Here is a 25,840-nt window from a genome sequence, read left to right as displayed (position 1 = left end):
TTAAACAGCGGAGATCAGAGGTTTTCTCCATTCTCCGCTGTAAGAACTGGTGCCCGGCTATCATTTGACAGCCGATCACCAGTTCTGCCTGCCACAGGGACCATATTCCGACTTCTGACAAGCCGATGGTCTCCACTGTAACATGTTATCAGTGCAGGAGTTAAAAAAAAAAAAAAAAAAGAAGTTGCCGGCAGATCGGTTATATCTTCCCGCTTCTTTTTTTAAAGTCCTGCGCTGGTTCTCTGTGGGACTGTGCAGGCGGTGTGTGTGCAGAACACAATGCCACAGGTTATGGCATTGTGTTCTGCACGGCCCCATAGTGAAACATAGGCCAGAAATCTTCCGGGCTCTATCACTATGGGCAGTGAAGCTAATCCCGGAACATTTCCAGGCATTCCACTGAAGGGGTTAAAGGGGTTCTCAAACATTTGACAGATATTATAGTATAAAGTATGAGAACTGTGTGTCTGTCCACACTATTTAACTCATGGTATTATCACCCCTTAGAGGTGCTTGAAAGCTGCAGGGTAAATGATGATGCCCTGTATTAGATGACAATTTCATTCATGCTACATCAGTACTTGTTTACACTAACCTGATTAGCCTCAACTATGATCAAAATTGGATTTGATTTGTTAGGAAGTCCTACTGTAAGGCGTTGTCCAGATTAAAAAAATATGACTTTCTTCCAGAAAACACCACTACAACTGTTGACAGGTTGCATGAGGTATTGCAGCCCAGCCCCATTCACTTCAATGGAGCTGATCCGTAATACCAGGTGGCAACCCATGGACAGATGAGGTTTCTGTAAGAAATGTGACCACCAATCACATGCCGCCATTGGCCGCTGGTAGCAATGTTCCATCTTCACACCACTCTAGACACTGAGTGCTGCCAACCAGTATGGGACTCAAGTATTGTATGTGCCCTCTTCATGCCATGGAAAAGATAGCTGCCAGTCTTTGGTGCATTTTAAAAATGGTTCTTGTCAAGAGTGGCATCATGGTAAATATTCATGCCAAATACACAGATTACGGGTTTTCTGACCAAAAATGGTTCTTCAGCCTCCAGAGCAGCATTCTGGTGTCCAAGTCCTTTGTTACAACTGACAGTACAGAGCTTTGTGAAATACTGTACCCACAAGAAGTTTGTTGTCATACACGGCCGCACAGCTTGACGCTTGTAGGACCGAGCCATTGTTGGCATATACTGTGGTCACGATGGGATTGTCTGAGTGAATGTTCTGTATGCGGATAACCTGCAATAGATAAAAAGTCGCTGAAAAGTAGAGAACATGGTAAATCAGGAGAACATTACATTTTGTATCTAAGAAGAAACATAATATATGGTTTTAACCAATGGCCTTCAGATGTTATAGCTTTCCAACTCCCTGCAGGGTGTGTTAAGAGCTGTAATTTCTCTAATCGTTGGAAGTCACTGGTTGGAAACATTTCTCAATAACTTCCTGCAAATCTATGAGGAGGTGAAAATACTAAAGAAGTTTCTCATGTGTAGGCTCCTAGTAGAGGCATAATTTGAAGCTGCTGGTCCAATGTAGTCTGTAACAGCACCCCCCCCCCCCCCCACCCCATCTGTAATGCTTCATTCATAGTACTGGTCTCCTTCAATGGGTTAGATGACAGAGGAAGAAGACCTCATGGGTTCCCTAAAGCTCCAGAGCCTGGGTGCAACCACCTCTTCTGCACCCATTATAGTTACATTATATAACTATAGTTATAGTCCAAGGATTCTTCAGGTCATCTATGACGAACTAAGTTTTTCATCTTGGCTCCACATTCATGATTGCATGGAATGAAGAAGAGAATTGAGTAATGTCTGCTTATGTTGCCTACTGATCTCTGGAGATCCTATTGTGAAGTCACTGTGTGCAAAGGAGTAGAAGGGGGGGGGGGGGTCTACTAACTTAAGCCACTAATTTAACTCTCCAACAATCACTTTAAAATTGGAAAAACCCTCCTCAATGTCACTTTGTTGTAGATTTTGACTTTATGCCTCATGTAAAAATATTTTAAGCAAAACTGTTGTCTTAAGTGCATTTTTAACGTCTTAGCAACATATGTATTGAAAAACTTTTAGAAATACTTCATTTCCCCTGCTATGGCACTGCAGGGAAATTGAATACTTATTGCCAAATCCCACAGATCAGAGCTGATCACTGAAGATCCCAGATATCATACGCCTATAGTTTCTACACTGACCTCGGATCCAGGAAGATCTTCGGTGTTGTAAGCGAACAGCTTAAAGAAATTTGGATGAGCTGCAGTCCAGATATCTCCTGTAAGTGGGTCCACGAAGAGGTTATCAATAAGTGTCTCGAACTGCACCACCTGGTATAGAAATCACAGACAGTATAAGGAGGATTGCTCCATTCATATATAATGGCACCCATCCAGGACAAGTAGGTATAACGCATGGGATAGCGCGGTAGATGTTATTTCTAATGTTCTCATAGGAGGACAGATTGAGGGTGTGCAGTAGATATTCTACATCAGGCATTTCTATCAAACATTTTACTACTAGAAAGAGTCAAAACTTTAAGGCTGTTTATCAGTAAGGTGAAGGGTTTCGGAATGGGCGGTGCTCTGGCTGAACAGAGAAAGTATGTAGATAAGCAAATGAACTTTCCAGGGGCCAATGGTGACACATGACTGGTGTGGCGCCTACAGAGACAGAAGCGTTTGGCTTTGAGATCGACATCTGCTATATCCATAACATCTATTGCAGGTGGAATCAGAGATAAAACGTTGGCTGTTATACTCAGTATTACCTTCACTGGAGTCAGTGACCAGTCATCACGCTTTTCAAAAATGTTAATGGTGTGACCAGTGATATCAACGACGTAGATGTACCTGCAAGGAGACAAATGCTACTGTTATCTGGTTTGTGGGACTCTTTAAGATATCTGCAGGCATCATGTACCCGCCGCTTCCCCCTCCAAACTGAGACTCGTCAAACTACAGATATAGAAATCGAATACTCTCCTTGTCTGATCCGACATCAGATGCAGAGAGACGCAACGGTACTCTAGATGCTACAGTTGTCCAGGCTATACCTTGCACTGGGTCCCCTTAACAAAATTAGGACCTGTGCAGGGGCATAAGCTAGAGATTCATGAGCGCTGGTAAAAATGTCCATCCTTTCCCTCCCAGTGCAAATTCATCTCATTTCATGGCAGAGACCCTAAAAACATATACAGTCAATGTTGGTATATGTAAAAAGACAACTATTGTAAAACAGCTCAGCTGTCTATAAAGTAATAATTCCCCCATTGTTCCCACTACAAGATAATGCCTCCTCTGTGCCTCACAGTATAAGAGTGCCCTCATTTCTGCCCCCACAAAATTGAGAACTTCCCTTTGTGATCATACACAATATAAATGGACCTTTTGTGCCCCACAATAATAGTGCTCCTATTTACGCCCTCACACAGTAATACCAACTTTCAGCACCATAGTAGTAAGCTCCTTTGTTCCCCCTTCCAAGGTTGAAGTGCCCCCTCAAAATAATAGTGGTTTCCTGTGCACCTCTCTCCCCATTCCCCAATTGGTGGTGGTCCCCTGTGTACCTAGACAGTTTGGTTCTCTCTTTAGATTGTTAGGGTACATTCACACAGAGGATATTGTTGCAGATCTGCACTAAAGTCTGCATCAAATTCCACATTACTTTTGCAGATTTTAACATGAATTTTGGTTCAGATTTTCTGCTGCAGAAAATCACCAGCAGCTCAATACTATCATGTAGCTCCATCTGCTATCACTGGGATGTTGCCTTCAGGTGTTGTCTCTAAGGCTACCTACACACGGGCGAGCCTAATATGCATATATTTATATTCCACAACACTTATGCTCAATTCAACCCAACCAACCAGGCCCAGGGAATCAGCCAACCCAACCAACCAACCAGGCCCAGGGAATCAGCCAACCCAACCAACCAACCAGGCCCAGGGAATCAGCCAACCCAACCAACCAACCAGGCCCAGGGAATCAGCCAACCCAACCAACCAACCAGGCCCAGTGAATCAGCCAACCCAACCAACCAACCAGGCCCAGTGAATCAGCCAACCCAACCAACCAACCAGGCCCAGTGAATCAGCCAACCCAACCAACCAGGCCCAGTGAATCAGCCAACCCAACCAACCAACCAGGCCCAGTGAATCAGCCAACCCAACCAACCAACCAGTCCCAGTGAATCAGCCAACCCAACCAACCAGTCCCAGTGAATCAGCCAACCCAACCAACCAACCAGTCCCAGTGAATCAGCCAACCCAACCAACCAACCAGTCCCAGTGAATCAGCCAACCCAACCAACCAACCAGTCCCAGTGAATCAGCCAACCCAACCAACCAACCAGTCCCAGTGAATCAGCCAACCCAACCAACCAACCAGTCCCAGTGAATCAGCCAACCCAACCAACCAACCAGTCCCAGTGAATCAGCCAACCCAACCAACCAACCAGTCCCAGTGAATCAGCCAACCCAACCAACCAACCAGTCCCAGTGAATCAGCCAACCCAACCAACCAACCAGTCCCTGTGAATCAGCCAACCCAACCAACCAACCAGTCCCTGTGAATCAGCCAACCCAACCAACCAACCAGTCCCTGTGAATCAGCCAACCCAACCAACCAACCAGTCCCTGTGAATCAGCCAACCCAACCAACCAACCAGTCCCTGTGAATCAGCCAACCCAACCAACCAACCAGTCCCTGTGAATCAGCCAACCCAACCAACCAACCAGTCCCTGTGAATCAGCCAACCCAACCAACCAACCAGTCCCTGTGAATCAGCCAACCCAACCAACCAACCAGTCCCTGTGAATCAGCCAACCCAACCAACCAACCAGTCCCTGTGAATCAGCCAACCCAACCAACCAACCAGTCCCTGTGAATCAGCCAACCCAACCAACCAACCAGTCCCTGTGAATCAGCCAACCCAACCAACCAACCAGTCCCTGTGAATCAGCCAACCCAACCAACCAACCAGTCCCTGTGAATCAGCCAACCCAACCAACCAGTCCCTGTGAATCAGCCAACCCAACCAACCAGTCCCTGTGAATCAGCCAACCCAACCAACCAGTCCCTGTGAATCAGCCAACCCAACCAACCAGTCCCTGTGAATCAGCCAACCCAACCAACCAGTCCCTGTGAATCAGCCAACCCAACCAACCAGTCCCTGTGAATCAGCCAACCCAACCAACCAGTCCCTGTGAATCAGCCAACCCAACCAACCAACCAGTCCCTGTGAATCAGCCAACCCAACCAACCAGTCCCTGTGAATCAGCCAACCCAACCAACCAGTCCCTGTGAATCAGCCAACCCAACCAACCAGTCCCTGTGAATCAGCCAACCCAACCAACCAACCAGTCCCTGTGAATCAGCCAACCCAACCAACCAGTCCCTGTGAATCAGCCAACCCAACCAACCAACCAGTCCCTGTGAATCAGCCAACCCAACCAACCAACCAGTCCCTGTGAATCAGCCAACCCAACCAACCAGTCCCTGTGAATCAGCCAACCCAACCAACCAGTCCCTGTGAATCAGCCAACCCAACCAACCAACCAGTCCCTGTGAATCAGCCAACCCAACCAACCAACCAGTCCCTGTGAATCAGCCAACCCAACCAACCAACCCCTGTGAATCAGCCAACCCAACCAACCAACCCCTGTGAATCAGCCAACCCAACCAACCAACCCCTGTGAATCAGCCAACCCAACCAACCAACCAGTCCCTGTGAATCAGCCAACCCAACCAACCAACCAGTCCCTGTGAATCAGCCAACCCAACCAACCAACCAGTCCCTGTGAATCAGCCAACCCAACCAACCAACCAGTCCCTGTGAATCAGCCAACCCAACCAACCAGTCCCTGTGAATCAGCCAACCCAACCAACCAACCCCTGTGAATCAGCCAACCCAACCAACCAACCCCTGTGAATCAGCCAACCCAACCAACCAACCAGTCCCTGTGAATCAGCCAACCCAACCAACCAGTCCCTGTGAATCAGCCAACCCAACCAACCAGTCCCTGTGAATCAGCCAACCCAACCAACCAGTCCCTGTGAATCAGCCAACCCAACCAACCAGTCCCTGTGAATCAGCCAACCCAACCAACCAGTCCCTGTGAATCAGCCAACCCAACCAACCAGTCCCTGTGAATCAGCCAACCCAACCAACCAGTCCCTGTGAATCAGCCAACCCAACCAACCAGTCCCTGTGAATCAGCCAACCCAACCAACCAGTCCCTGTGAATCAGCCAACCCAACCAACCAGTCCCTGTGAATCAGCCAACCCAACCAACCAGTCCCTGTGAATCAGCCAACCCAACCAACCAGTCCCTGTGAATCAGCCAACCCAACCAACCAGTCCCTGTGAATCAGCCAACCCAACCAACCAGTCCCTGTGGATCAGCCAACCCAACCAACCAGTCCCTGTGAATCAGCCAACCCAACCAACCAGTCCCTGTGAATCAGCCAACCCAACCAACCAGTCCCTGTGAATCAGCCAACCCAACCAACCAGTCCCTGTGAATCAGCCAACCCAACCAACCAGTCCCTGTGAATCAGCCAACCCAACCAACCAGTCCCTGTGAATCAGCCAACCCAACCAACCAGTCACTGTGAATCAAGCAGAAGTGTTGTGGAATATAGATATATGCCTGCAGGTAACATTGTCCCTTTTTATTGCAGACAAAGCATTGCATGAAACAAATGGCTGATCTGTAATACTGAAGGGTAAATACTTTTTGTCGTTCGAGATGGCAATGCCATTGGCGAAGTGAAATCCAGTGGCAACTTCTCTGACCTCCCCTGGACTGTAATACACCACATTTGTCCATTTTAAGCCAAAGAACAACTCGAAAAATCTCATGATGAAGTGCGTGAAGTAATGATCATTCGTGGCATAAAAGCTCTCAGGTCCAACGGCAACAATATCATTGACACTGGAAGACAAAAATAGAAACATTACTAAAAATGTATCAGTCTGAAGATTCTTCATTCCTTCACACATTCCTATAAATAAGTGCAGTCCTGGGTAAATACCTGGATACCATTGTAATACATGGTGAGCGCTGCTAAGGGTCGTTTTACATCAGCGGAATTCTTGGCCCGATCTAATGAGGTGCCGATTGGCACTATTATTTTTTTTCACATAGGCCGAGAATTGGTTTATAGGGATGAATGATCGTATTTATAATCATTTGTCTCCATAGGCTGGCTATACATTTTCCCATTCACATGGGGAGATGTCCAGACAATCAGCGAGCATTTTCATGCTTGTTGAAAGTCACTGATCAGCCAATGAGCACTCACTTAATCGTTGGGTGAACTTTGGCAGTTTTACACGTCCGACTTGTAGAGAGACCAACATTCTGAGGACCTTAAGTGTCAAACAAAGCTGTGCTATAGCTGATCTTTTCAGTTTTAACTCTTCTGCTGCATTTTGGGACAAGTAATGGGATACTTGACTGACTTCATTGCCATTTTCCAGAAGATCTATTGGACAAGAGTTTCTAGTAGCGTTCCCAGCAAACAGATGATTTTGTTGGGGACTACTGTAGTCAAACAGGCATTTCGAATACAACAGGTGCTGCAGGCAAAATGTATTATATTACGCCCTTCAGGTGAATAGTCATCCATGTATCAGAAGGACAGCTTAGGTCTACCAGAAGTAGATGTCCTAGGTGTAGGAACATTAACTTGTACAACAGTTCCCACATTTACAGCACTCCAACATGGGAAATGAAGCATTACACATTGAAATCAATGTAACATATTGATGAGCAGGGTCCTGCAGAGTAAGAGATGTTCTTTGTAACTATTCTCCACTCTGGCTAATAGATAAGAATGCAGAATGGTGGATCCTCTTTCACTAACAGAGTATGTGTACAATACATGAACATGGGCTTCCTAAACCAGAAAACTACATTCATTTTTCTCCCATACTTAAACAGCGCTGAGTGTTTAATGGTTTTCAGGTGCACAAGAACATTTTCCTCCTCTGCAAACTTGAATAATTCAATGGTAGACTTGTAATGAGGATGATTCACCACGAAGAGATAGACCGAGTCATCTGAAAAGAGAGAATAGAATATTCAGGTTGAAGCTCAGTCCCAATTTGCCCTTTGTGCTCCAGGTCCTAGATATCCAGGAAACAGAGATATGGGCTACTGTACATAGGGTCCTCACATTGAAGATATACTTAAGATATTCTTAGACAGTTATAATAAAATTACATATACATACAAATATATAAATGGATGGTATATGGTTCCGAGACGACTGGCCAGTATGTTCCCTAGGATGTCAGGCTTATGCTTCAGAGGATGTGGAGGTGAGGGGTTCCTTGCTACACATTTGGTGGAATTGCCCTAGGCTTTGTAGGCTCTGGATTCAGGTATATACTTTAATATTTTCTATTACAAACCTGTCACACACAAACAAAAAAACCAAATCTCCATGGGAAGCTCTACTGTGTAAGCGGACTCCCAACATCCCCAAACACACCCACAAATGGATATCCTATTGCTTCCTAGCTGCACAGATCACAATCGCCCACTCTTGGAGGAAAACCTCAGTTAGTATTGACTTTGTGAAAACTAAATCATTTTGGATCATGGTCAATGAGAAGCTGGCATCGGGAAGGGTTGTACAAAAAAAACGTGGCCGTCCTGGTACCATTATTCGCAGACTATGCGCCTATGGAACCCAACAGCCAGAGCTTTGACCCTTCCAGGGTAGTCTAGTTTGCCTTCAAGCATTTCATCTACTCCCCCAACAGATTTATGAGGAGCATGGTTCCAGCCAGGTTAATAGAATAAATTCATTTTTATTTTTCCTTTTCAGGTTCACCCACATAATAAACCATATTACAGCCTCATCCCTCTTCCCTTTCGTTTTTTCCTTATGTGTTCCCCCACTCGTTACTCTCATTTATGGTTCTCTAATGTTCATACTGATTTATCTGATTAGGAGTTGCAGTTAATGAAGTGAAAATTGGCACTTTACTTTTATTTTACTTTGTATGTTTATTAGAAATTATATCTGGCAATGTAACTCCTGATTTATCTGTTCAGTTCACTTGCCGCTGGACTTTATTAATGACTGTAATGTTGCAATTCTTGATTGATATACCATTAGGGGGTCGCAATTGCAACCCTCGCCTTTAGCTAAGGGATCCTACTGGGCCCTCACTACTGTTTTACCACTGTAAGCCGGCACTGGGTGGCACTTGGGGAGGGGATGGACTGCTACCTGGGGTAGCTGGTGGCCAATTCCAAGCTACAGACTTCCCCCGGCATGCGATCCTCTCTTCCACTGAAAGACTGCAGTTCTGATTCGTCACAACTGCAGTCCATCAGTGCAATGCTGGCTGTGTGATTGGTCTGGCTGGCGGTGGCTAATAGCGAACGAGGAGAGTGGACCATTTGGTGTAACGAACTATGCACAGTATATACATATACAGTATATACATATACAGTATACCTTATACCAGCTATACATGTATAACATACAGCAGCTGTACATATATAATTAAATACAGGTGTAGTACCCCAGAGTTGGGTACTCCATTACTTCTGCGCTGATCAGTGTTGAATCAGGTTTAATGTAATGTATGATAAGTGGGAAGAGTTTTGATGTTCTGCTGTTATTTCTCACTGAATTAAGTGTTGTGGCAATTTTTTCCAGCCCCTGGTGAGTACCGGTCACCTAGCAATAGTCAGGGGAGTGTTTACCGGGGTATAGAGAGCCTGTGCTTAGTAAGGACCCCTAGATAGGCTGGGTTAAGGACAGTACAAAAGGAGAGAGTGGGCGGAGATAAGTCAGTCTTCCAAGTACAGCGCTAAGCATGAGCTTGAGAGTGGCTGGGGAGGAGCAAAGAGAAAGCCAGTGCGGTGGGAAGGAAAGAACATCAATCAAAAGTCTGAGTAACCAAAGACAAGTTGTTATGGAGAGTTAGCAGAAGAGAGAAAAGGGAGAAATTTAGTCAGAAGCTAGCACAAAATAGCCAAGCAAGAAACAAGTTAACCCTTTATATGCCCTGCCAGAGAGGCAAAGCTGCAGTGTAAAGTCAGGAGAATCAGAAGGGAAAAGTCAACCCTAGTCTTTTAAGTCTAAGCAAAGTGATTTCTCAATGTCAAGTTGTCCTCATCTACCTAAAGTGAATGTAATTCAAGTTGTGCTACTGCTGCAATGTAAAGAACTCTCTCTCCCTGCCAATAAAGTGTTAAAGTGTTTAACCATCTAAGCCTGCTTCCTGGAGTCCCTTCCCACCAACTACAACATCTGCACTAGGGTACCACACTACATGCTCTATAGGCAAGGACTACTACCCCCATTATTGTTTAGTTCTCCACTTTTGCATTTTATCGTTTTGTTCGGAACGGGTCTCTACCTGTACACAAACTGGCATCACGACAAAACATCTTCCTCTACCCGACTCCACAGGTAGCGCTACACCTGGGCATCACCAGCTTACCCTGCTTAACTCCGTGGCAGCACGCAATAAGAACTGCCAATTTTACCACTGTAGTAGTACCATGTCAAGACCTCATTTCCAACTTTCAGGAGGAGCAGTAGAGCCACCATGATCACCATCTTATTTTTCCCCACTACTTACCCCTCCTACGTTTGGGTCGCTACACAGGAGATACCCAAGTCATACCAGCATCCTCCAGATCACTGTGATCTGGAGAGTGCTGGTATGACTTGGGTGTCTCTGGTATATAATTATATATGTACAGCTGGTATAAATTCATACATATCCTGGGTATCTCCTGTATATTATTTATGTACAGCTGCTAGAAGTTACACATATCCTGTTTATAGATATCCTCCAGGAAAAGGTCTGATAACGGGGAACAATAGATTAAATTCATCTACATACTGTAGGAAAGAATGTCAACTTTTGGTTTAGTGTTTCTTCTGCTTCTGTGTATTGATATAGATACGAAGTATGAGTTGTGTCCCCAGACATTTGACCAGGAGATTTGCAGACCGCTGGTCATGAGCAGTAGGTAATGTAAATAAAACCTGCTAAAAGGGGTGTGCCAAGATTTACGGTATCTTTAAGATTGCAAGGCTCGGTGTTAAAAAAAAGTTGATCGCCCTAACTCTTGCTTTCGGCACTCCCTGCAAACAGCTGAGAAATCCAAAGCCATAGCCAGTCTGACATCTCAAATGCAGTATAACAATGGCAGAAGGTCCACCAGGACAAGAGACTCTCTTGCTGAGCGGTTCTCCACTCTGGAACATAGAAAGGGTAATACAATGGGGTTTATATGCCCTTAAGGTGCATTCAGATGGAACGACTCATTCAGAAAAAAAAAAATTGTTAAAATGAACGAAAGTGAACGATCGTTCAGTCTAGATGCGTGTCGATGACTGAATGACAAACCAGAACCATGCGCTTCTCGTTCAGTGTCTGCAGGACTAAAAATCATCATTGGCTCGTTCACTTATCACCCCATTTAAACACTTCATATAGGAATGTGAAACAGTAAAAGGGAACAATTCTCAGGAACGAATCTGCCTGTCTAAACGAGAATCGCGTAGTTCTCATTCAGTGTAAAAGGAGTATTATAGTGTATATGAACAGGGAATGTCAACTTAGCACAAGGCCTTTAATCTGCAAAAAAAAAAAAAAAAAAAAATCCTCTAGTCACAATTCTCCAAGTTTCAGAGTTGAAATATCTCGGCATTCCCTGCTTGTTCAGTGTCTGCAGAGCTTGCTATGCTGACTGGTATTCTCTATACAAGACACGGTAAAGTCAGTTAGGGATGAACAGAAATCTATCAATATAAGGATGCATTCATACAGCCGAATACAAATTACATCTGTATGAATCGGGCACAAATGGCATCGAACAGCATACAGACACCATTCATTGTGTGTGTTATTCTGGCCCATGAGAACAAACAAGAATACAACATAAAGCAGTTCTTTTCCATATGGACCTTCAGTCTGTGTGAGAAACCACCATGTAACTACAGATGACACATGAATCTAAATTACCCCAATTGCAAGAGCATTTTCTTTTGATATGTAGGCTTCTTACCCTTCTCGTCAATGTATGTGCTCATTCCATGAGGGTTAAATGTAGATAAATCAAATCCTTTACTGATTCGCAGAGAGGATGGATGGATTTTTTCATCATTCAAGTCAAGAAGGAATATTTCTCCAGGCCTTTCAGGGGCAAAACGCACAAGTCCAGGATATTTCAGACCCTGGGAGAACATGCAATGGATTAGTATGTAACATACAATATTTTAAACAAGCTCACAACCCACGTCAAGGATCCTCGTTCCCTTGTCAGTCTCTGCACTAACATCAATCAAAAAAAAAAAAAAAAAAATCACAGAAAAGGGAAATATAAACAGACAAAAAAAAAAATATCACAGAAAGCCACCAAATACTTACTGATATACTAACAGGAGGGCCGCTAAAACATCCCATCCCTCAACACGCAAACAGCCAAACTGCTAAATGTAGGAGCCACCGCACAGGTGCAAGGTACCGATGAACAACTGCTCACATGCCTTCCTTATATTAAGCAGGTGGCTGCTTAGTACTGTTTTTGCACAATGAGTTAAAGGGGCATCCCAAAATTGACTTTCAGCAGACAGGTCGTGAAGAGTCACTTGAATGGGGTCCAGCAGGTGGGACTCCCATTATTGCCAAGTATAAGCAGGTCTAAGAGTTGATGACCCTCAGGTCCCCACTATAGGTGGCCATGTATTCTTTTCTATGTTAACATGCATGCCAGGACCTATTCAATCTCAATTAGTGGACTGACCCCACTAATGTGACCCTTATACCATTTCTTATAGAGGTGTCATAAATGTGCATCTATTGTTACGAATTTTCTGTATAACTCAGTAGTACATTTGAATACATAAGAACATGTATCTTAGGGCTGCTCGCACCAACCATGTGGTTGTTCCAAGCTGTGATTACCTGTTGAACTTTGTTTAAGGAAAAGGCGCTACATCAATACTTTTTGATCCAAGATTTGCAAAACCAAATTCACTTGCTCTGCGATCAAAGGTTGAACCTAGAAGTAATGCATCATGCACGGTGATTGGGGACTATAGTTAGGTGAGCACGCTACCATAAATAGCGATAGTAAAAACCTGACCACTACCAATTCTAAACGTGGGTGTAATTTAACCACCCAGTAAAAGCCTATCAGGCCATCAGCTGAGTCCTCCATCTTGAATTTCGGCTGCTAAACCTTCCACTAGTTTGATCCACAAAAATGAGGGATCAAATTGGGCTTAGATTTGAACTAAGATCACGGGTTAAACCGTATTAGTGCAACGTTTTTCTACTTGATCGTAGATCAACTTTTTTTTAAATCCGAGATCGACCTTTGGTGCAATTGACCCTTAGAAGGCCAAAGTGGCATCTCCCAGTGGCCATTGGGTACAACACACATGACGTCCTGGAAATCGTGGGCCATGTGGCTACTGCTTTGGTGGTTCTGCCACTGCTGAGGAGGTTAATGAACATTTAGAGAGAGGTTGCAGGAAGGGATAGGGGAGTTGGTGTTTGTCTTCTACATATCAGTGTATAGAGCAAGCTGCAAAATGCTGATGTTGTTCACCAGCACAACTGTCAGTGAGCTCCTCTGACAACTCCGTCACCAGGCCCTCTATCCTGAAGCATCAGCTGATTTATGACCAGAATAATGAAAACTTTTAAGCAGATTTATGACCAGATCATTCATGAGAGTGAGAGGGGCTGGAGACTGAGCCATCAGATGAGACCACCGACAGATGGATTAGTGAACAGCATTCTGCAGCTTGCTATAGATTGTGATATATGTAACAGCTGCAAAAGCCAAACAGCAACATTTATAATAAAATTTGATTGCAAGAGTAAGTTAAAAAAGAAAATCCTCCGAAGGTGTCCACAAACTTGACAAAGACCGCTAGAGGTCGAAACGTTGCCTTTTAATCGACATGGAAGAAAAAAAATATTTGATTTGTACCATATATGCTGCCACATTCTTCATTATCATTTGACCTTTAATTAATGTCACTGCACGGATTAGTTTCATAATATAAAGTATCTGTATAGGGGAGCTCTGTTTTATTAAACGGGTCGTACCTAGATTACCTTTTATCACAGGATAGGTGATAAAAATTGATCGGTTGGGGGTCTCACCTCTAAGACCCACCCACCTTCCCACTGTGGGGAAGGGGAGACCCGTAAGGAGGAGAGGGGACCCAGGACCCCCATTCTTGGGACCAGTGGTTTTCTGAGTGGTGAGACCTCCACTGCTCGGACTTTTACCATCTATACTGTGGATAGGTGATAAAAGTTAATCTTGGTAAAACCCCTTTAGCTTGATAAATAACAATCCTCAGTGCCTTCAGCCACCACTAGGGGGAGCTAATTGCATACGGATATATAGTAATGCGCGTCCCATAGTGCTGGCTTTAGGCAGCTGCTATCACAGAGTCACTGCAAGCAGTGAATGGAGTTTAGCACCATGTCCTTTCCCACAGGTACTATAACAGTCATGTGCCCTACCTCTATGCTACATATGTCAATCCTACATGGAAAAAAAACAAAAAAACATTGGTTGTCACTTTTGAAGGAGCTGCTAAGAAACACAACTGATTGCCATTTTAAAGTTTTACCATCAGTTCTCGAATTAATTGAAAGGTGACACAAATATGGCTGCCCTTCTTTGTGGACTTCATATAAGCTGATTGTTCCCATTGATTAGTTGCCATAACTTTTGTGAGAAGACCCTGTATACTTACAGAGCTGATGAAGGCCAGACCGTTGGGCAGAATCTCTATATCTTCAGAGCCGTATTCTGAAAAAGTAGTCAGGGAGTAACAGTCATCAGCGATATGTACTAAGGGAAATAGTATCCAATATTTGCCTCTCCTATCCAAACTTATTAATTCCTAAACTTCCAGCGCACCCAGAAATACAAAGGCCTACAGCAGCAAGAAAAAGCCCTCAATACATTGAATAGTTATTCATTAACCTAAAACGAAGGGTGGTTTCACACAGGCATTTGCGATTTTGCTGCAAGAAAATTACGTAAAAAAAAAAATCACGTCTTTGTTCCTGAGCGCCATCGATGCTTTTTTTTTTAGAATAATCTTGTATCACATCGCCGCCGCCCGCAATCAGATCACCTTAGGGTCCTTTCACACGGGCGTCTTTCGCTTGATGCAAGAGTCAGTTAAAATGCAGATTAGGGCCATCTCCAAACGACCGGATTTGCATTGCGGAATCTGAAGTGGTCGTCCGCTTTCGGATTCTGCAGCAAATACCAGCCATAGCATGGTATAGAAAAGCGGTTTTCCCTGCCCACAAGCCGAAATCAAATGCAAAGGGGCATCTTTCCCACGAGCGTATATCGGGCGACGTTTATGGCTGGCCGATATACACTACCATCTGCGGCGTAGAAGCTCATGAACAGGCGTACAAATCTACCGCACATACGCCATGGTCACCATGCCGTCGCCCCTTTCCCCTCCCTCCCCCTCACAGGCTCACCTCTGCTCTCCTCCCTGGTCATTCTTTGCAATGAGAGGGGGCGGGATGGGGCAGAGCTAGGCACCACCCCATTCTGCCTCCTCCCATTGCTGGGTGTGGACAAGGCGAGGGGTGGAGCCCATCTGTCCCTGTCCTACCTCCTCCCATTGCAAAGAGCCAGCGGGGAGGAGAGCAGAGGTGAGCCTGCCAGCGGGTAGGAGAGCAGAGGGAGGGAGTTTAGCAATCACGCTCCCTTCTCCGGCCGCTGTCATTAGCTCCCATAGGAGCCCATGCAACAGCTGACGTATTCCGGCCCAAAAGATAGTTCCAGGACTATCTTTTGGGCTCGACGTAAAAATGCTGGGTGCTACATTGGCCGGGCACTTTTACGCCTCAGGAATACGGACATGTGATCTGATGCATTGGAATGCAATGCATCAGATCACAGCGTGATCTACACTTGTGGGAAAGAGGCCTAAAAATGAATAGAAATGAAGAGATGAGTGATAACAAAAACCATAAGGCCTCATGCACACGGGGCAAGTTGAGCAGCGGGTTCCACGCTTGTCAGTAGGTGCAGGCGATCCGCTGCTCAATGTGCCCATTGATTGTGTGGAGAGAGGAATACACACACACGGATTTATGTGTGGCCGCTATGTGCTGAACATAAGATTGCAGCATTCTCTGTTTTAGAGCAGATACACAGGGACGGCTTCCACTGAAGTCAATGGAAGCCATCCCCGCCACGGCACTTCTGCAATGAGCATTGCAGACGTTTCGCAGATCTATGTCATTGGCTAGGTACATCCGCGGTACAGAAGATGATTCCTACAGGTACACAGGGTCGCTGGAGGATTCCTTGCGGGATTTCCCACACGGATTGCGTGCGTGCCCGCATGCATGAGGCTTCAGGTAGATATATCACAAAGTTGCTCGATGTTACTTTTGTTGACTATAAAGCAAAGCCGAGGCTCTCGATTGGTTCAGAATGAATGAAGTAGCCGTCGACCATACATGGTGTGGCCCCATTAATTTCGGTGGGACTGCCAGAGACTGCAGAGCACTTGTACTTGGCTATATCCAGCAGTCCAATGCTCAACCGCCACTCCTGTCATTCAAGACTAGAAAGGACCCCCATTTTCATAATCGTTGGTGGTCCCAGCAGTCCCCACTAGTCAGACACCAGTAAATAGGGGATGACTTGCAATCTTGGGGAAACGCTTTTAAAGTATAGCTAACCTTTTAATAAAACCTTCTGACAGTGACAAAAAAAGAATTTTTGATTGAGGATCCGGGTGCTGAGTCCCCCATCGATTGCTAGAAGGAATGGGCAGAAGCACTTAGCTGTGCCAATTTGGTTGGCATTGCAAGTGGTGTACAGTCCATCACTACTCAGAGCAGCGACGGAAAAAAACAGGCACAGGGATCACAGGCACAGTGGTCGGATGAGTGCTTCTGGCTGCTCATTTTAGCGATATGTCAAATGTTTTTAAGGTTAGTTTAAGTAAAAAGAAAATGCATGTATCTTTCTGTGTAGAGCGGGGTCTTACATGGCTGCCACCATGAGGCAACACTTTTGCTATAAGCCCCAAGCCAATGCAGTCTGCTAAGGAGTTGGGTTGGGGCTAATGAAGTGATTGTTCAGACCTGTGTAGCTTTAGGCAACCCATGCTGCAATTAGCAATGCAAATCATCCAAAGAGTTAAATGAGGTCAATTAATCTCTGCTACATGAGTATCGATCTCTTTAATTTCCCAAGTCCAGCTCATTTTCATAGGTCAGTGAGAATTTTACATACCGATCCCTTTCAACAGCTGACAATTCGGAAGGTCCACGGGGTCTATCTCCCTGAAGAAATTGGTTCGATGACTAAAAAGAAAATAATTAGAAATAAGAAATGCTTTGGAAATAAATTAAGTTTTTACAATGTTTGGTCCCGTAGATACTTTAGATTCAGCTTTACATTTGTATGCCTTGCCCCTTCAAGTGGTTGTCCAGGACTTCACTATTGATCAGCTGTCCTCATGATAGGTCATCATAACTTGATTGGTGGAAATTAACCATTCAGGATCCCCACCCATCAGCTGATATCGAGCCAGCTGCCATTACGGACAGATCTGGAAGCAGATAGCTCTGTCCTTACTGTAGCTGCCTGGATTGGTATTGCCTGTGTAGCTCCCATTGAATTCAGTTGGAGCTGTGTCTGCAATACTAAACCGGGCCGCTGCACTATGGACAGAGTTATCGGCTTCTGTCTCTGTCTATAAGATCAGATAATCAGCAACAGTCCTGAGGTGGACCCCTGGAGATCAACTACATCAATTGTAAACTTCTCGGAAACCCCTTTAAAGTATCTATACCATAGCTGCTCCAGTGTACTATAAATGACTTCATGGCTGCAGGATTGCAGGGGATCAGTCCCCCAAAAGACTTCTATATCTCTTAATATTAGGACACTGGTGCAATATCAGCCATCTCTAATCACATGACCAGCTAACCTGCTTTCTTTGTATGATCAATTCAATGGGTCTGGTCAGCTGATCACTATGGGCAAGAAGGACATGCCATGTAGATACAACACAAAACATATTGGTAAAGGGGTGATCCCATCTAGTAATGTTATGGCATATCAGTTTTTGATCAGTGGGGTCTGACTGCTAGGGACCCACTCCAATCCGTAGTATGAAGAGGGTTGGGGCTCTTTATTCTGAGGATCAGTGAAGTCCCAGAGTTCAGATCCCACCCATCACAAAGTATTGCCATATTCTAGAGACGTGCCATAATACTACCAGGAGGGGATATTCTTCAAAGTCCACTAATGGAAATCCAGGGCAGGGATTTTAGTGGTTTCTGTTCCATCTGTTAGGGCTCTTTCCCACGAGCGCATAAACGGCGACGGCGTTTTTATGTTTTCATGCCTGCTCTGTATAAGCGCCTGAATAGGTGTTTTCCCCGCGATCATGGCCAGCGTTTTCTCGTCCATTCATACAACCGCGAGCGTCATTTTAAGCTAAAAAATATGCCACACCCTTGAAAACCCTCGCTCTGCCAAGTTACTCAGGATGCCCTCCAGTGCCTATATAGAGGCACCTGTAAGCTTTTCGTAGCATTGGACACTGCAAAAATGTCCAAAAATGCCTCCCCCTCTCTTCTCTTTCCATAGGAGTCTATGGGACCCGCTGGCGTACATTGGCCAGACCTAGTTCCAGAACTATGTTTTGGCTGAGCGTATATGCGCCGGCTGCGTATATGTTCTATTTTTCATGCTGCCAGCATATTTACGTGCCGTATATTCGCCCCTGTGAACGACTGCATTGGAAGCCAATGCTTCAAATGGGTACTGTGTATGCACCCGGGCATGAAAATGCAGTGTCTATGCCCTCGTGGGAATAAAGCCTCAGTTTGCACCCGGAGACCATCTTTTAGATACTCCGTTATAAAATGTTTGCTTGGGGATAAATTGATTGGTAATGGCAGTTTAAGGTGAATCTACATGGAATGACTGGCGGCAGAGAGCGGGAGAGGTTCCTGCACCCTCCCTTGCCGAGAGACAACGAGGGGGGGGCAGATTAGCGGAGCTAAACTGTCTCTTCCTGCCCGACTGTATCCCGGGCTCGGCGTATACTCGCCGGACCAGGCTGTCTGAACAAGTGCACAAAAGGGAGAAGCAGCCATGACACAGACGACCGAAAATCACCTATGCTCATGTAAAACAGCCCTTACACCCGCGTAAATACGCCAGCTATCAGAGAATGCATTGAACCCAATGCATTCATTCAGATGGCCTGGCGTATTTACATGGGTAAATAGCTGTGTATATATGCTCGTGTGAATACAGCCTAACAGAGAGATAGATAGATATAGATAGAGATATATATATATATATATATATATATATATATATCCACATTGGAGCTGTATACATAAAACAGTAGGCGATTTTCACCTAAAGGCAACCTATAGGGTACTTTCCGCTGTGCTCACTGAGGGCAGCACATCATACAGAATTTACAGCCTTCAGCAAGAGAGGAGCCCAGATTATACATGAAGACCTAGTGTCCCTGACCGCCTGCCCTGACTGATAGCCTTCTAGCTATTACATTGCATACTAAGAAAACTGCTAACAGAGGGTGTCCGGGGGTTACCCCACAGGTTCCCTTTAACTATTATCAAAGTTGTTTTCTTTTTCATTTTAGTTACAACGGAAGAAAAATAAAAGTGTGATTATAAAGTTTACCCTTTTACATTTTTTTCAATCCCCTCGAAAAGGTATTTAAAATCTGGTTCCTTTCTCAAGGCTATTAGTATTAGAAAATACCACAATCCAGAAGATGACAGCAGCTACATTTTTGAAATAGTTGAACCAAACACTTTAGTCCACACCCCCTGCAGCGGGGCAGGAAGCCCCTAGGACTCATTTTGTCTTATCAAAGCACTTTGTCTCTGCTGATATGCTGCCAGTAGAGGGATTCCACAACTGTCAATGACCTGGAGCCTCTCATGTTATACTCTACCAGCAACATTATAAGATGTCTAAAGTTGGCTATATACCTGGCAGTAGTGAGAACAGAAGATTCAGCATACTGAAATCCAATCGGCTTGATCCTTCTTTCCCCCTAGCATTTGTCATGGTTGGTCAGTCCCATCCACACACATTAGAGGGATGGTCAGTCCTGCCCAAATCAGTAGGTCCAGCCAACATTCATCCAATGTGTATGGCCACTCCACTTTAAGACTTGTGCAAGAAGGTGTGCTGCTGGACGCCCCGCTCATTCCATATCTCCGTCTGTGACTTTCTATTTGTCTCCTCACATCAAGGCAGGCTAATATTATTGCACAAGTGGACAAGTCATTGCCTCCAACATGACCAGCACACTAATTTGCTGGCTCACTTCCAGCTATTGATTTCCTCATGATAGGTGGTCAATAGCAGATCGGTAGGGGCCCACCACACAGGACTCCCAGGGACCAGCTGTTCCCTCAGGTTGATGCCTGTGTACGGAGCCATTTTTCTGCAGGAAGCAGACAGCTCCATACATTGCACAGTGGCCCAGATGAGTACTGCAGCCTGCAGTCTCTTTCGCACGGGTGCTGCGATTTTCGTCCGCATTGCAGCCCAAAGCCACCAGAATGAGAGGTAGCCGTGGTCAAGTCACACCTGAATCGCCCATTTACTCGCCCATTCAGATGGCCAGGCTGCAGCGTATATTCTCCACAGCCTGGAATACCATTGGCTTGGGGGAGAGAGTTCAGCTCTGCTAAACTCCCTCTCCTTCTCTGCCCCTTGCTGGCAAAGGGAGGGGATGGGAGTTTAGCAGCGCTAGTGCGCTAAACTCCCTCCCCCTCACCGTTCCAGCCTATGGGAGCTGCCAGCAAGTGGAGGGGGAGGGACTTTAGCAACACGAGCCGCTGCTTAACTTCCTCCCCCTTCCCTTTTCTGACAGCTCTCATTGGAGTCTATAGGAACAGCCGACATATTCCCACAAAAGATAGGTCAAGTCCTATCTTTTCCCGTTGTGCGTAAAAGCGGCGGGCCGGAACACTCACTGTATGCGCTATCCTTGCTGGACGGCCAGTTTCACAGAATCCAATGCTTCAGATGGTCACAGTTTACAGACAGCATTTTATCACTGCAAAATAGCCGCAATTAAATGCTTATGTGAAACTAGCCTGAATCCAACTAAAGTGAATGTGACTCAGCCTAAAATACCAATCCAGGCCACTGTGCAATGTACGACGCTGTCTGCTTACAAGCCCACCCATGCTCCTCTGGGAAGCATGCAAATGTGCAGAAGGAACAGTTCCTCTACAGCGCCACCTATTGGAAGGCAGCATTCCTGCGAGTCTGTGCATGGTTATCTTCTTGTCGAGACGACTGTGCTTTGGCTTAAAATTGGCAGTCACTTTTACAAGGCTTGTTAAAAGGTCTGGCATTGACTTGCAGGAATGCTGCCTTCCAATAGGTGGTGCTGTAGAGACATTCTTGCAATTTGCATATGCAGGGACTAGAACCTATTGATTTTAACGGGTTCATTCACAACTGTGCATTTTTCACGCAACTTTTGGTCAGGTGAAAAAAATGCATTGATTCCGTGTGCAAAAAAAAATGCTGTAATGTGTGGGATACAGAAAGTATACGGCAGGTTTCGGTCCGTATATGCTCTTCGCATTTCCGAACAGAAATCCACATACGGCCACCTAAATGAGCCCTTATTTACACCATACATCCTCTGCATGGACAGGGTTGCTGCCTTCGGCTTATTGGAACACCACAGAAATACTCTGTATTGCTTTGCACAGTGTAGATTCTGCGCTCTCCTATTTCTTTAAGGAGTCTTCCAACAATCTTCATGTGACTAAGATAAAGTGCTGCATACTTACCCTTTATGGGTGGATTCACAGGGGCGATACAGAGTATAGGACCCATGCTGTACTTCTATGAGACCTTTGGTGTGCAAATGTGCACAGAAGTCTATGAGGGTCCGCAAGTGCAAATAGATGTGCTATATGTTGTGCAATGCTGCAGGAAAAAGAACATTTATGGGACTCATTAAGCTAAATAGCATTTAAAAAGCGGGCGTTGTATCCTGTGCGCAAAAAAAACAATGCCCTGCGAGCACGAGAAGTACAGTAAAACGTACCGTAAGGATGACTACCCACTACAGTTTTTTTTCACTGCGAAATTCGCTGCGTTTTTCCCTGCAGGGGTCTATGGGAAATGGTGATGTTAAAATCACGATTGAGCAAAAAAATAAAAATAAAAAAAATTAAAAAAAAAAAAAAAAATCTTGATTTCGTGGTAATTTGCGATTTTGCATGACCGCGATTTTAACATTATAAGTCCCATAGACCCCTGCAGCTGTCATAAGGCTAATGTCACACGGGCAAGCACGATTTTTGTTTCAAAACTGCCTCGCATCACTTCGAGGAAGAAGCGTTTCCTCCAATGGGGAACCTCGCATCATATTGTGGTGCGATGCTGCCGCCGGCCCCACTGGAAACAATTGGGGATGTGATGCGAGATCACGCTACAATGTAAGACGTGCCGCGATCTGTTTCTTGTATTGCGATGAAGGAAAACATCGCTCATGTGTTTGACCCATTCAAAAGGAAGGGGTTCATATTCGTGCGAGATTTGGGCAGTGCGTGTTAACATTAGAAAGAAAAAAAACGCAGCGATATCGCGATCACAAGTGTGAAGGCACCTTTAGATGCCCTTTAGATACAAGGCCATTTCCTGCAGTGCATCAGATGGTAGAGTATATACGGTCGGACGTAAAAACGTAGCATATATGCACTTATGTGAATAAGCCCAAAGGACTTATTAACACAAGTGTATGTCAGCCAGCGTTTTCACGGCCGGCCGATCTATGCTACCATCTCATCAGATCACACAGGCGTCTTCCCGCAGCGTAAAAGCGCTCTGCCGGGCGTTTTTATGCCAGGCAGTAAGAATAGTCCTGGATCTATCTTCCTGGACGGACTACAGCTGCTGCCATAAACTTCTATGGGAGCCAATGACAGCAGCTGGAGAAGGGAGGTGGGAGGGAATTTAGCAGCGTGACTGCTAAACTCCCTCCACCTTCTTTCCTCCTCTTCCCTCCCCCTCCAGCTGTTTGCAATGGGGGGGCGGAGCTAAGCTCTGCCCCATCCCGCCCCTCCCTCTACTGGCTGCAGACAAGGGGCAGGGAGGGGGCAGAGCTAATCTCAGCACCCATCCTGCACCCTCCCATTGCAAACAGCCGGAAGGGAGGAGAGAGGAGGTGAGCCAGTAAGAGATGAGCTGTCTCCCCTACCCGCTGGCATATACGCCAAGCCCGTGCATCAGATGGTAGCGTATATCGGCTGGCCATAAAAACACCGGGCGATATACGCTTGTGCGAGTAAGCCCTAAGGCTGTATTTACACAGACAAGTGCAATATAGGTGCAAGAAAAATCAGACCTGCAGCATATCTCACTCGCCATTTCAGCGATTTTTTTCAGCAACTGCGACGTGTTTAGGTTTAACAAGGCATTGCTATACATGCACATTTTTTGTGCACATTTCATACACATTAAAGAAAACAAAAACGTATGTTCTGATCGTTAATCTGGAAAAAAATACACTGCGCTCGCATGCAAATTATATGGCATGCAAATGAGATGCTATTTTTTTTTTTTTTGCACCCATAGAAAACAGGCAGTTCTTTTATAAGATTTGCCCCCCCCCCCCCTCAAAAAAAAATAGGACGTTCTGCGAATTCTCTCTTTATTTAGTCTGAGTGAAAAATTACCTAAGTTTATAGACCCATTGAAAATCCCTCAGGCTGTATTTACAAGGGAGCAAAATGTGTGCGAGTTCCAACCAATGTGATATGAATCATGAAGTTGCACAAGTTTTTTTCCCCGTGAGAATAAAATGTAAGGAGAGACATAACAGCGGCATCCTGGGATTCGGAGTCTGAGAACAGGTGAAGGGCTGCAGGTGGGAGACGCTGCCCTCTGGGGTCACTAAGGTGAGAGCTGCAGGTGGGAGACGCTGCCCTCTGGGGTCACTAAGGTGAGAGCTGCAGGTGGGAGACGCTGCCCTCTGGGGTCACTAAGGTGAGAGCTGCAGGTGGGAGACGCTGCCCTCTGGGGTCACTAAGGTGAGAGCTGCAGGTGGGAGACGCTGCCCTCTGGGGTCACTAAGGTGAGAGCTGCAGGTGGGAGACGCTGCCCTCTGGGGTCACTAAGGTGAGAGCTGCAGGTGGGAGACGCTGCCCTCTGGGGTCACTAAGGTGAGAGCTGCAGGTGGGAGACGCTGCCCTATGGGGTCACTAAGGTGAAGAGCTGCAGGTAGAAGACGCTGCCCTATGGGGTCACTAAGGTGAGAGCTGCAGGTAGAAGACGCTGCCCTATGGGGTCACTAAGGTGAAGAGCTGCAGGTGGGAGACGCTGCCCTATGGGGTCACTAAGGTGAGAGCTGCAGGTGGGAGACGCTGCCCTATGGGGTCACTAAGGTGAAGAGCTGCAGGTGGGAGACGCTGCCCTATGGGGTCACTAAGGTGAGAGCTGCAGGTGGGAGACGCTGCCCTATGGGGTCACTAAGGTGAAGAGCTGCAGGTGGGAGACGCTGCCCTCTGGGGTCACTAAGCAGCACACGTGTAATAAATACAAATAAAAGCTCAGAATAGAAGGGGATTAATCTACAACAGGAAATACTAGTGGACGCAACAAAGCCCCCCTCCCCCTCCTACTACATTATATAAGGGGCACTACAAGATCCCACTCTGCTTGCACAATAGCATGTTGGGGCTGCTGATCCTACAGACAGGGTTGTTTTTGTTATATTGTGACAAATCTGGTAAATAAATATTAGGGAGCAACATAAAATAACCAATGTATCATAATAGGAGTATGCTTCCCCTCTAGTACCGTGGGAATCAGCCACAAGTCTATACAAAGTAACTACTTACAAGTACTGGACCAGTCTCTCCCCCAGAGCAGCCAGGAGCACCCCAATAATGGTCAGTTTGAGTAGAGTCCCCATGTTTGTAGAGTTCACTGCAAGGTCCACCTGTAGCAGATAAGAAGAAGCAAAGATCTATGATCTTACAGCAAAGACATGTAGTGGGAGCTGCCTGCGAGTGATCTGCGCATGGCAGGAATGCTGCCTGCCCAGGGGGAATTCTCCAACAATGTGCATACATTACTATCAGCTGTCTGAAGTTCTCTTGTAAACTGGAGACGGAAAATAATTGCAATAATAATTTATATAGCACCGATATATTCTGAATCGCATTACAAAGCAGACATATAATATTAAGGCCCATTTAAAGACAATGATTATCGCTCAAAATTTGCTCAAAAGCCGTCTTTTGAATGATAAGTGTAACTGCACTGACATCGTGCAGTTTTCATTAAGCCGTTGCTCATCGTTGTCTTTCAGCATGAGGTAAAATGAAAGCTGCTCTGTGATTGGTTGCTATAGGCAACAGCTTTTCATCCTCTTAGTGCTGATGCAAAATGAAAGCTGCTCTGTGATTGGTTGCTATAGGCAACAGCTTTTCATCCTCTTAGTGCTGATGCAAAATGAAAGCTGCTCTGTGATTGGTTGCTATGGGCCCCCAAAACTGTTTACTGTTTGTTGAGTTACTGTTAGACAGTTTTGATAAATGAGGGCCAGTGTTCATAAATTTGCCCCATGTATTCCTGTCTGGGGACAAATCATTATCCAAATGGACATCAAGGCGGAATTAGGAAGGACAAAATGGGCCAATGATTGGTGGCTTCACCAGGGTTAGAACGAGGCTAAGAAGCAGTCCTGAAACACAGATTGTCAGCGCTCAGACTGACTCTTCT

The 25,840-nt window shown here is 45.5% G+C and overlaps 1 protein-coding gene across 1 annotated transcript; it reads right to left on the bottom strand.

The window, feature by feature from the left end:
* Positions 1-297: 297 nt before the first annotated feature.
* On the bottom strand, positions 298-25,129 carry LOC136586876 (serum paraoxonase/arylesterase 2-like). The gene is made up of 9 exons (XM_066585143.1): positions 24,955-25,129; positions 17,315-17,385; positions 14,787-14,842; positions 12,071-12,239; positions 7,959-8,085; positions 6,755-6,955; positions 2,789-2,870; positions 2,220-2,348; positions 298-1,258 (listed from the first exon to the last, which is right to left on the bottom strand). Exons 1-9 carry the CDS (start codon positions 25,026-25,028, stop codon positions 1,100-1,102), a joined length of 1,068 nt encoding a protein of 355 aa, XP_066441240.1. The 5' UTR covers positions 25,029-25,129; the 3' UTR covers positions 298-1,099.
* Positions 25,130-25,840: the final 711 nt, after the last annotated feature.

This window comes from Eleutherodactylus coqui, chromosome 12, assembly GCF_035609145.1.
Source record: "Eleutherodactylus coqui strain aEleCoq1 chromosome 12, aEleCoq1.hap1, whole genome shotgun sequence".
Taxonomy (NCBI): Eukaryota; Metazoa; Chordata; class Amphibia; order Anura; family Eleutherodactylidae; genus Eleutherodactylus; species Eleutherodactylus coqui.
This window is presented reverse-complemented; position numbering and strand designations above follow the sequence as displayed.